The sequence below is a fragment of the Triticum aestivum genome, chromosome 7D (genome assembly GCF_018294505.1).
Source record: "Triticum aestivum cultivar Chinese Spring chromosome 7D, IWGSC CS RefSeq v2.1, whole genome shotgun sequence".
NCBI lineage: Eukaryota > Viridiplantae > Streptophyta > Magnoliopsida > Poales > Poaceae > Triticum > Triticum aestivum.
Window position 1 is genome coordinate 80,326,361 of NC_057814.1, and position 12,541 is coordinate 80,338,901.

Genomic DNA, 12,541 nt, shown 5'->3' on the forward strand with positions numbered 1-12,541 from the left:
ATTGCACCCAAAAGAATAGCACGAGCCCCACACGTCCCCACCCTCATAGTCCACAAACAAATATAAGATGATTACACATGGTGATCGATCATGAACTTTTGCTTCCTCTCAAACCGAATTTTTGTCCAAAAGGACCACCTGCCCAACGGAATTGCCAAAAAAGACTATTTATAGATGAAATTGACAAAAGGATTATGCACCTACAGCCCCGGCCGAGGGGGTCTCTTCTGTCAATTTCATCCACTGGTAGTCTTTTTTTGGCAATTCCGTTGGGTAGGTGGTCCTTTTGGACAAAAATTCTCAAACCAAGTCCTTTTTCTTGGGTCATCTTGCTCAAGTCGGCCCCCATGATCTTCACTTGCAGATTAGTGCGAGCTTTACTTCCTTTTGCTTCACCTCCACTTCGTTGGCTCTTGACTGAGCATGGGCCTCATCGATCTCGTGTTTCTTCTTTTGTATGTCAAAGGAGTTCTTCATGGCCTCCTCATAGTACCTCAGGTTGTACGACGTTGAGGCTGTCATTCCATCAAACAGGTTGTGAGCATCAGGGAAGTTGGTAGGGGAGACCACCCGCGGGTGCTTCCTTTGTGTGTCGGTGGACTGGCCGTCCACAGGTGGGCCGTAGTGATCAATGGGATGCACCACGGTGACGATCGACACGGAATCACCGACTTCCGGTGAGCCGTCCCGTGGTGAGGTGGAGAAGCGGGACGTTTGATCGTGTCCGGGAAGGTACCCGTATGTCGGTTGCGATGTTGACATGGAAGGCGACTCCGGAAGCTTGGGCGGGCGGGCCACCGACAAGCCCGTGCTGGCCGTGGCAGTGGCGGGGGCAAGAAGGGTTGGCTCGATCCCTAGCATGAGGAGGACGGTTTGTGCGGCTTTGGCGGTGACGACCTTGGTGTCCGCAACATCCCGTGCCTGGACGGCGACGGCTGTGGTTTTTTTTTTTTTGCCTTTTCCTTCCTCCTCCGGTTGGCCCGCTTCGTCGTCTCAGCCGTTCTACTCCCGGGTGACCTCTTCTTCGGGGCTACAACGCAGATGGGCGGGGACGGTCACGATGGGGACGGGGGCGGCGGCGGGGTTGGGCGCGTCGGTCATGGCTCTAGGGCGAGAGGGTTTTGGAAGAGGAAAGGCGGGAGTGGAGATGGTGTCCGAGGACGGGAAAACAGGCATCCGTTGGACCGTGTTTTTCATCCGCTTGCAACCATTTTGTCCCAGCTCCTCGTAATCTTCCTCATTTGGTTGATTACATTTGCAAGTGTATGCGATTCTCACTTGCTATGGACAGTGTGATAAATATGCTACAGCAGTACTAGATACTGCAAAGTCTGCAATTACAAACCCTGACTGACTGCAGTGTAATTTGAAGATGTGGGAGCCAATGATACAAACATGAAAGCAAAGCATGGCAAGGTGGGATAGGCACCAAGTTGGCCTGCGCCTGCGCGCCGTAGTACGAACAGGAACAGCTGGTCTGCCACCACCAGTCTCTGCCTCTGCTGGTGGTAAAGAGGGCAGTAATGGCAGTCCGTCCGTCCGTCCGTCGGTAGAGGGCCGGGCCGGAGCATGTCCCGACTGACTCGTCCCGTCCTGGCTCATCAGAATTCAATTCATATCCTGCTGCAGGAGCAAACCAAACGGCGATCTGGCTAGCCTGGTACGAGTAGCTGCGACGGACGAGGACGAACACGCCAAGCTAGCCCTCTCTTTGCTTTGCTTGCAGACAGAAAAGAAACCTACTATAGATCACGGGGCGCTAGAGGCTACTGTACTGTACTGAAGCTAGAGCCAGAAAACCAACTGGCCTCTGAATCTCTGCTTGCCCAATCCGGCCGCCTTCTGTTCAGCGAGAGAACTGCGCAGATGCACTGCCATTGGAATATTGCATTGCATTGGCTGTAAAAGTTGTGTGTGTTTTACTCCATCTGTGAGACTGCAACAAGAAGGAAGCATTTCTCTGGATCAACTGTCAACTGTCAATGGTGGCCCATCTGTCTGTCAGGCTAGTACGCCGTTCCTGGCCAGCACCAGACCGGAAGCCAGCGCCATCCCGAGCAAGGCGTGCAGCCGCACGCAGTAATACTTGGCCATGAAGATCTTGGTGTCATCCTGCAGATTTTTCCAACTTCAGCCAGTGTTGGTGTGAAGTGAAGAAAAAATGTTCAGAACGAAAAAGGAAGGTGTGAGAAGGGAGGACTATTTACATCATGGTTTCTCTGCACATAGTCCACAACCCATTTGCCCAGAGGGAGAGTCAGGGCGCCAAGGACCTAAGAATATGGTACAGCAGCAATGGTTGAGGTGGGAGCTGTGTTTTCAGGTAATTTTCTTAAGAGAAACAGTACGAGTCAGTAGCTTACAATGCAGGATGGTGGGAGACATCTGCTTATGCCGAAAGCCGCCAAGAGAGTGTAGAGGGCGCCGATCGCAACCGTCACTAGCGTCGCGCCTGTTTTGGTGCCGATCCTTACCTGTTTGTTTACAGGTTCACACACGAAGAACTTATGTTATACTAGTACTGATTATTTGTACATAAGTGAAATCAGATGTGCTGAAAAGAGAGGGTGGAATACCAGGGGAGACATCTTTCCAACAGCCCTGTCTCCCTCAATCTACAGATCATCAGAGTTCATCAGCTAATGACCATTTCACAGATAAGAATATAAAATTACTGCATCGATCGTATATGTCAGAGGGGGTGAATTTCATACCTGGTGAAAGTGGCTGCAGAAGAGTATCAGGGTGGTTGTCAACCCAACAAGAATGGATGAAGCTATGACTGTTTTGGTGAGAGGGAGAAGCACAGCCCCGCTGACAAATGCCAACATTCCAAGAGAAACTACTTAGCTATGATTGGATCCTTACATTTTTTGTACAGACTGAAGTCAAACCTTAATGCCCTCAATACTCTAAAGTGATTCCTACTTATACTTAGTATAGTTGAGAACTACAGTAGTTGCTCTAGAGTGTACCTTGAAATGCTTCTGCTGCTGTTTGAGAAGTAGAAAGCTGACGTGGCCAGTGGGCCAAATGCAGCAAAACATAATGGTTCGCCTAGACCGCGGTAACTTAATCGGAACGGCGGGCACTGCAAAATTGCACATGGATGAGATGAAAAGCATTAACACACAATTACATTTTGCTAAATTAACTAAAATACTGAATGCACCAGGCTATTTATAGATGAGACAACCCATAACAGATCACAAAAAGCAAATATATTCTGTTACAGATTACAGAACATAAAGAAACACAAGGTTCCCTGAAAAGGGGGCAGAAGATTTCACCTGGTAAACGTAACCACAGAGGATTGCACATAGCACCAAAACGATGAACCTGACGTCCCCTGCTTCTGCAAAGGCCCAAAAAAGCCCTCCAAAGCCGAGCAGAAGAGAAACGTTTGCTGCATATTCTGTCACTGCTCGACTGCACAGCAGGTCACACTGTAAAATGTTTAGTTTCCAAATACAGATATGCAAGCAATTAGGATGTTACTACTCGCCGGTACCAGGAACGAGCGGTACCTGCCAACAATATTGACAACGGATTCTTTCTTGTTCTTATCAGCGCCGGTATCTGAATCATAAACGTCATTGCTGCAGTAGAGTGAAAATGCAACATGTTCAGAACAGGGGAATGAATGGTTGAAGAGTGCTATTGATATCAGCAGCATCGTTTTGCTTGTCAGAGTATATTTGTGTAGGTGAGTTTTACCTCAGATTGAGCCAGGTGATCACAAGGACAGCAGCAGCCAGGAGGCCAAAGTAGCGCCTCGCGAAGAACAGCCCCGCATGGTTATAAGCAGCAGCTGTCCCTACCTGCAAGGGCCAGCAACCGTCAATGCAAATGCGTAAGGTGATCGTAGCTGCGATCAATATTCAGTCTGATTTGCATGCCAGCACACTAACAGGTAGGGAATTACAGTACAATTCTGAATTGCAAGGAATTTGAAGTTGAAGTTGCAGGGAACTCACGGTGAGCGGCACGAGCGCCACGGAGTAGATGGGCAGCTTGGCCGCCCTCCAGAGCAGCGTCGCGCGGGAAAGCTCGCCTCCGCCGGACGCCGCTGCGGCGGAGCACCGCACTCGCCGTAGCGCGCGGCGCCTTCTGGCGGGCTCCGCAGAGACGGCGGCAGCGCTGCCACGGGGAGAGGGAGGCGCGAGCGGGGAGACGAGGAGAGGCGCGAGGGCAATGCCTGCGAGCGGCATCGGCTCGGAGCGCTGGCTGGGGAAGCTTCGCTTAGATCAGGAGCGGCATTCCATCAAGCGGAGCGGGCCACGGCCGCCGGCGGCAGGTGGGGGCGCCGGTGCGGTGCTTGGGTTGGGGCTATCGCGCGTGCATGGATAAGGCTGGGGATCCGAGACGTGGACGCGCGGCAGGCAGTGGGCGGTTCAGTCACCACGCAGTCCGCACCCCGCACCCCTTCCTTTAGTCCCACCTCGCTAGTTTACAAAGAGAAGCACCAGCTTAAATACTCGGCTGGAGCGCTAGAAACGCCGAGCTCAGTCACGAGAGCTTGTGACCCATGTGGGGGCATCAAGGTGGTGTGGATGTTTGGTGCGGATTCTCGGCCTGGGCCTGTGGTGTGACTTTGCCGGCTTGCCCGTTCCAAGTTGGTAGTGGGCTGGGTTGCTTGGGCGAAAGCCTCGGCCTCTCAGGCCCTGAAGCGGCAGGCACCACGTTAGGCTGGTTTCACAGAGCAGCGTTTACTGCCCGCTTCCAACGGTGGAAGGATAACTGGCCGCTGCACCATGGGCCCATTCTGGCCTAGGGTCCCTACATGACAGACCACTATCTTTTTAGTAAAAATATTATTTAATTTTCATATGATGTATTCACTTCTTACAAAAATCTTTCAATTAATTTAATTTTTTCTAAATATTCTTACAAAAATCTTTCAATTAAATTAATTTTTCTAAATACTGTATTCTTTTTTTAAAATCTCTACCTCATTTTATACTAATCCTAAATTTTCTCCCTCTATAATAGATCACCATCTTTTTAGTAATTAAATAAATGGTTTAATTTTCATATGATGTATTCACTTCTTGCAAATCTTTCAATTAAATTAATTTTTCTACATATTGTATTTATTTTTTAAAATCGCTACCTCATTTTACACTAATCCTAAATTTTCTCCCTCTATAATAGACCACCATCTTTTAGTAATTAAATAAATCATTTAATTTTCATATGATGTATTCACTTCTTTAAAATCTTTCAATTAAATAAATTGTTTAATTTTCATATACTGTATTCACTTTTAAAATATCTTTCAAATAAATAATTCCTTTAATTTCTTATATTGTATTTTTTTAATTTGCTACCCATGCTCAAAGTTCTCCTGTGTATGTTTCTCATTTAATAATACATTTAAAATTAAGAAAACATTTAAAAACTGTCGGATGATTCTTGGGCTTCGTCATCTGCGCCCGACGCCGTGTGATTGCACACGATCGTGTGGCGTGCAACGTCTGTCTTTTCCCACTGAACACCTATGAGGCCTGAAGTTGTGACTGATTAACAATTTCTTTTTTACTTGCACTTCACACGTAGTGCTCAGCACGTGCCTACACATGTAGGTGATGCTACAAAACAATTTCAAGAGGAAGGACATAGCAAGCGCCAAACAAGGATCCGAGAACACCATATTTTCACGTTGATTGCGGGAGTTTGTTGAATTTTGGTACCAGCAAGCACATGGAGTCATGATTTGCTCGGATATAGCAATGATGCCTTTGTCGTCATTGTGGCCGTCAAAAACATAAATACCATCGCAACATCATCGATGCAGCTGTGTTGTTGTTGTAGCATTGTTAAGACAGTCATGTCATCGTCGCAACACTGCTACGACTAGGAAGCACGCCATCGTAGCATCGTCAAAGCAATCAGGCTTTCGTCGGAGCATCACCTGATGAAGCACAAACCAGCGAGATGCTATATTCGTGCGTGTAGATGGCCCGATCTTTCACGGCGATGCTTGATCAACAGTTCGTCCCCTTGTTCCTCCTCGCAACCTCCAAGATAATTTCATCCGCGCACGAAAATATGCGAATAAAAAAATGATCCCCTCGGATCAGCACGTAGTCGTTGATATGATGATCAACCCTCCGTTGCTAGTAAATTTCCACGATAAGAAAATCACAGATAATACACACGATCTTGCCGCCCTTGATTCGGACGTTTTCTGTACATTTTCATCTCAAAACTAAACTCGTCCATACGTAGAACAAACCTTGGCTATTATATAGCCGATTGACCCTCGCGTACGCACATGGCCTAAGGACAAGACAACTTGGACTCCTAGCAACTTGGTTATCACGTTTATAATCACGTGAACCTTTACAAGGAAAAGTACTACTCTTGTAAATAATTAAAGGACTACCCAAAGAGATAGAGGCCTAATTAAATAAAACATGAAAAGTTATCCTTGCCGTTTCCATCAAATATATCTGCGTGCGTACAGTTCAAAAAGGAAGCTGCCGATCCTAATCTTCTCTGGAGGTGTACGAAACGTGGGAACTATATCATCCGGCTTCGGTTCTTTATCTGCATGCAATCTGGAAAATACTCTTCTATGTATTGGGACACGCTCTGTATGATGAGCAGCAACATGTACTGATTCCCTTTCAAATACAGAAGCGATTCCGGGTCCACAAAGCTGACGCACACGACCATTGTTTCCTCGACAAAATCTGACCACATGCATGGCAATAATTTTCGCAACTTTTTCATGGCTTGACTCATTCACTGGCTCAACTTTAGTAGGATTATCGATCAAGGGTGCCATGCACTTATCATCCTCCCTCCGTTGAAGTGAAACCGTCCTTGGTTTTTAGTCTAATTTTTGTACAACCTTCCTCTCTGAAACTTGCATCTCTATGGTGATTGCACTGCCTGCCATTGGTTTCAGCACATGCTTCCTTCCATCATGCATGAATTTGTACAGGGCCGGTCCATAGATATTCAGGGCCCTGAGGCGAGATGACAAAATGGGGCCCTTGTCGACAAATAAAAATTCAGAATATATTGTATTTTGAAAACAATTTAGTACATCGTATAGATTGATGGTCTTTGAACTAAAACCACAAGGGAGGTGAAAAAAACACATGCCACCAAAATAAAAATGGGGCCCTTGTGGTGAATATGCCACAAGGGAGGTGAATATAATGTATTGACAAGGAAGTGAAAAAGACACACGCCACAAATTATTTATTTGTAACGGTCCAGAGAACTACATCGTAATAGTATGGAAACAACATAATTCTACAAAAGATCGCTCTTGTAAGTGGCACAAAGAGACTAGCATCTCGCTCTTCTAATTATGAAAACCTTGTCAAAACTGATAGCAACTTGGAGAGTTTGTGTTATCATGCGAACTTACATTAGTTTCTATCTCTCTAATCTGTTCGTCACTTGATGTCTTCACGCGAAGAAAACGTATCCAAAGCTTCCATCATATGATGATCAGATCTTGTTGTTTCTCCTAACACTTCTGGAAGAAAAGTCATCAATAATCACATCAGTATTTATTTCATTCAACATTTCTTTCTCAATGCATAAAGTAGCCAGACCATTCAATCTTTCCTGTGACATTGATGATCTCAAATAGTTTCCCAATAACTTCAACTTTGAGAAACTGCGTTCAGCTGATGCTACAGTGACTGCTACAGTAAATAAAATTCGATAAGTTATTAGTATATTTGAAAAGGGAGGTGAATAAAAATGTGAACTAAAATGGGGCCCTTGTGAACAAATAAAAATTCAGAATAAATTGTTTTTTCACTTCTTTTTCCCACTGATTAACTTTTTTTAAAAGACATATCACCAAACAATTGCAGAAAAACAGTCAATACTAGGGGCAAAAGCACCTGAATATGCGAAAGTGCTATTCTGAGCCCGAGCTCATATGCACCTGTTATCCTGACCATTCCTCGGCGTCAAGATTCGCTCCAGAGTGTGTATTTCACAGTGTATTCTCAGCAGTATTGCATGCTTTTTCAGAGGATAGGGCCCACCCACCTAGCGCATCTATTTTAACGGCCATCTCCCCCGCCGCCACCCCCCTCCTCCCGTTACATGGCTCAGATGCACACTACCGAAGTGAGCCACGGATCAGTCGTTACCTAACAAACGGACGTCCCCTTCCCCCTGTTTTTTATTAAGCCCAACGGCTTGCTCTGGAAGATTCACCCACCTACCCCCCAAGCTTATGCTCTTGTCTTCCTGTTCTAGCGAACAAACCGGCGACCATGGAGTCTTCTTCTTCCTCCTCGCAGCACGAGGGAGTGCTTCCACTGATCCCTTGCCCCGACTGCAAAGAGAAGGTGGTCACCTACATGTCTCGCGCCGGAGCTCGCTTCTACAAGTGCGTCAGGAAAGATGTAAGCACCCATCCGTACTGAAGAACAATCATCTTTTCGATTGATTCATCCTCTGTTCCTGAGTTTCGATTGAATCCAGGCTGGACTATGCGGCTTCATTAGATCTACGGACACGTACCTGCCGGAGCTGACCAGAGCTGGGCTCAGCCAGCCTTACGCGCTTCACGCCGCCATTGCTAGGCACTCGGGCTCTCCGCTTCAGCAGAGGTACAGGCGGGCCGACAACATTGAAGACCGGATGCAGCCAGAGATCCAGCCAGCACAAGTGCACATGGAGGCGCAGGTGCAGCAGCAGAGTCCTCCCCGCGCCGCTCATGCATGCTGCTCCGCCGACAGCCACCGCACGGCGCTGCTGTTGGCTGGAACAAACTTCATCCTCGTCGTCGCACTGGTGTTCCTAATCTTCCAGCATAGTGCTTAGGGGGCGTTTAATTAAGTCCATAGTCCACTAGTTCCTCTAATTTATTATGTTCGTTGCGTTGTACTGGGACGAGCCTCTTCTGTTTATTTGCTATTATGGTCACTGTGACGGTCATTGTCATTTTGTTGTAATGCAATCAATGCCTATGAATCATTATATATTTCGTGACACCTATGGTCATGTTCATCTTTTGTATGAAAATGTCACGTGCAATTTTTTAAGGCCCGCATTATTTTCTTAATTGCCCATGTGTAGTCACATCAATGGAAGCCATATTATTTTTTATTTAGCGGGGCCAGCTGTTCACGCTGCCGCCCACTACGGCCGAACCCGTGACCACTTTCCTGTACACTCCCACCGCTCAGCTGTTTGTCTCTCTCTCTTTCCTTATCATTCAGATCTTCTTCTTCCTTTCTCCAGCGACCGGGAAGACTCTGCTTCGAACAGCTCGCCGGCCACCCCCCTCGCCCGCAGCGTTGATAGGCGTCAAGATCGGCCTCTCATCCAGGTCCGCCCTCATCCACATCATTTTTCCCCCGTCATGCGCTGTCAGTCATGCAAGTTCCTAGTGGGATCTATTCGATTATTAGACCCATTGTTGTTCAAGATCCAAGAGCTCGGAAGGCCAGCTGACTAGATTTTTTTCCTCTGCTTTTGTCCATACCATGCGTAGCTCCAGTCATGTACTGGGTTGCATAGATAAATCTGATTCCATTACCATCTCATTTTGTTCACTATTAGTTTGTTTTACTGAATACAGATCTATTAGTGTACTGGCTTCAGTTATTAAATCGCAATTTATAGTACTATCCATTCTAAGTTCTAGAAGATCATTTGAATCAGCTAAATGTTCTTTACTGAATATTGGGCTGAGTTTTCTTTTGCACAGCTCCCATGTTAAATTTTAGGTTAATGTTTGCAGGACAAACATGTCGGATGCAGCTAGTTGCGGAGGGGACCCGTGTGGTGAGAACCTACAGATCCCTCCAGACTTACCAAGTGATGATTCAGCAGAGAGTGCTCTTCCAGAGTCATGTCCAGCAGCAACATCTCGTATATCTGTCAAGCACGTGGTTGAGGTTATCCGGTCATTCAATGAGTACAAATGGTTTCTTGTTACAAGTATTGGTTTTGGTGGCATGCTCGACCTCCAGATGCTTCAGACATTGAACCTAAAATTCAGCGCTTGGACAATGAGCAAGGTCAGCACTAGCCGCCGTGCACTTGTCCTGGCTGCTAACAAGGTACTGAAATTCTGGCCAGAGGATGTTCACAAGGTTTTTGGGATCCCGTGCGGGCATCGCAACATAAAGGGCCGTGATGGTCACATCAAGCCGGAGGCGGTTCAGTTCATGAAGACCGCATTGGGAATGGACAAGAAGGGGCTTCATAGCCTGCATGCAGTGGAAGATTTCCTCAGGAGGGTCATTTCTGAATCATCAAGCAAGCTAGAGAAGGACTGCTTCCAAATTGCCTTTGTTATTTTTGTGATGGGCCATGTTCTAGCACCGACCACAAAGCATGATTACGCCACTATCGATTTCTGGGGGGCTCTAGCTGACACCGAGACGATATCCCAGTTCAATTGGTGTGAGTATGTGATTCAAGCTATGCTAGCTGGGGTTAAGAGGCTGAAGAATGACATCCGTTCAGGCAACCCCGTCAGTAACTTAGTAGGATGCCATTTTTTCCTGTAGGTAGCACAAGTGTTTCAGCACATGCATCATCTAAACTATATTTACCTGTAATTACGGCTGACTAGTGTATTCCAATCATTTTTTACAGATTTTCGTTCTGGACAACCTCGATCTGGGAATCTTCAACAAGCATCATTCTGTTCTGCCCAGGGTCAAGGAGTTTGATCAGAAGTCAGTCCGCAATATGATAACACAGGCTACTGATGTTGGCAACGGAACCACGTCCTATGCCAGCGCTATGGTGAGTCTCCATTATATGCCATTTTAAATTTTTGTATGCATTCAAGTTATTCTCCTTTATTTTAATGACAATGCCATGGCTTTTCTGAAGCTACGCGACCACTCAACTGTGTGTTACGAGCGATCAAAGTATCCTGTCCTCGAGCTGTCAGAGTCCAGAAATACTGTTTTTTCACCGATGCAGCCAAGCTTGTCTTGTGGTGCTACCGCTAGCGCGACATCTGCGAGGGACGCACCTACCTCAGCCCAAAAACATAATCTCATTACTGAAATGACGCCGACTACTATACGACTACTAGGGCCCATGGATTTCTCAAACTACCTATGTAGGCAGTACCCGCATCTGGTTAGTTGACATTTTTTATGTGTTCGTCCGTACCGGTTCCTGCTCACATGCATCATCATTAGTCACACGGTTTGTTGTTGCTGACTCCATCTCATGCTTTAGGCCAACGATGAAACCACTATTCTTCTGAAGGAAGTCAATGCTCGCTGCATATCGCACCTAACAACTGCACGTGGCCACATCCAGCTCGAGATGATGAAGTTTGCCGACAAGCTTTATGCTGCCCGCCCCCGCACCTGCACATGTTGTGCAGCGCGTGACTATGACGAGTGCCCACCCAGAGCTCCCACTGCTCCCAATGGTACCTCCTCCTTCAGCACATCCATTTTTCTGTTCTCCATGTATGTACTATAATTTACGCCCCCTCATCACCAGCAGTTAATGTGATGAGAACGCCAGCTAGAAATGTCATTCAGGGCCACCGACTCAACCTATCTCCATGTGAAGGTAACCTCGCCCACCCGTTTTTCGTTTTTTGTTGAATTATACTAGTTGAATTGACAACGCCGTGTGTTCCATGATAGGCAATACTTCCACGAGCAAGCGGGTAAAAATTGCACACTCACCCTACCCAAGTGAGGACAATCGGTTGGGCTCTGCTCTTCGCCAATTTCTACAAACGGTGACCCAGTTTTTCAAGCAAAACATGCAAGCGATCAGTGAACTATACATCGATCTTCCAAATGATGGCAGCACAACTGTGTTTGGTGAGAGGTGTGCTGATCTTCCCGACCGAAAATATGTATCTCGCCCCGGCTTCCAAACTGATCCGTGGGTCAGGGGAGTGGTACCTTGTCCTCCACACGCTGGTGTTGCTGAGCTAATTGAGCAGTACCTCATTTCTGCTCCCGACAACGAGCTAGCTGGGTATGTCCATGCACCAATGTAACGACTTTAACTTTTTTTTTCTGTCATCACATTGTGAGCAGTTAATGTTAATATGCCAGCAATAATGAATCGTTGTTCTTTTATGCAGGAACTTTCTTGTTCACGAGGACCCTAGATTCATTCGGATATCTGGTTTTGTTCTACGTGACCAGCTTGTTGGCAATAACATTATAGGCCATGAATTGATGTCAATCTTGTTTAGGCATTTCGCTCAACTTGATGCGTACGCTGAAATTGAAAGTCCTTACCTAAGCTGGAGGCACCCCATTGAACTGGATTTTCCAGTAAGATAAATACCTTCCTATTTTGTTTTCCTTCTATTTAAACTGGTTTTTCTAGCCGACAATCATGCGTTCATACTGCCATTTTGCAGACACTAGTGTTGTCTGACTGCGATTTTCTGCACACCGTGTCAATCCAGAGGCAGTTAGCCTCTGATTATCTCAAGTATGACATAACTTCGTCAAAAATGGTACCTTTCTGGTCGAGAACCATATGTTTTCCATCACAACAAATTGACTCAATTGCACAGCAGTAGCTGACATCCTTCTGTTATCCCACA

The 12,541-nt window shown here is 46.5% G+C and overlaps 1 protein-coding gene across 1 annotated transcript; it reads right to left on the bottom strand.

The window, feature by feature from the left end:
• Positions 1-1,296: 1,296 nt before the first annotated feature.
• Positions 1,297-4,441, bottom strand: LOC123168616 (2-carboxy-1,4-naphthoquinone phytyltransferase, chloroplastic). The gene is made up of 10 exons (XM_044586499.1): positions 3,978-4,441; positions 3,718-3,821; positions 3,528-3,599; positions 3,291-3,429; positions 2,976-3,091; positions 2,715-2,814; positions 2,577-2,615; positions 2,364-2,474; positions 2,208-2,273; positions 1,297-2,112 (listed from the first exon to the last, which is right to left on the bottom strand). Exons 1-10 carry the CDS (start codon positions 4,209-4,211, stop codon positions 2,002-2,004), a joined length of 1,092 nt encoding a protein of 363 aa, XP_044442434.1. The 5' UTR covers positions 4,212-4,441; the 3' UTR covers positions 1,297-2,001.
• Positions 4,442-12,541: the final 8,100 nt, after the last annotated feature.

Excerpts from the sequence above, each read along its gene's own strand:
- LOC123168616 (XM_044586499.1), bottom strand. The coding sequence starts at position 4,211 with ATGCCGCTCGCAGGCATTGCCCTCGCGCCTCTCCTCGTCTCCCCGCTC. Across the intron at positions 2,815-2,975 it reads AGCAGCAGAAGCATTTCAAG|CGGGGCTGTGCTTCTCCCTC; the intron begins GTACACTCTAGA and ends GGCATTTGTCAG. Across the intron at positions 2,616-2,714 it reads TCTGCAGCCACTTTCACCAG|ATTGAGGGAGACAGGGCTGT; the intron begins GTATGAAATTCA and ends GATGATCTGTAG.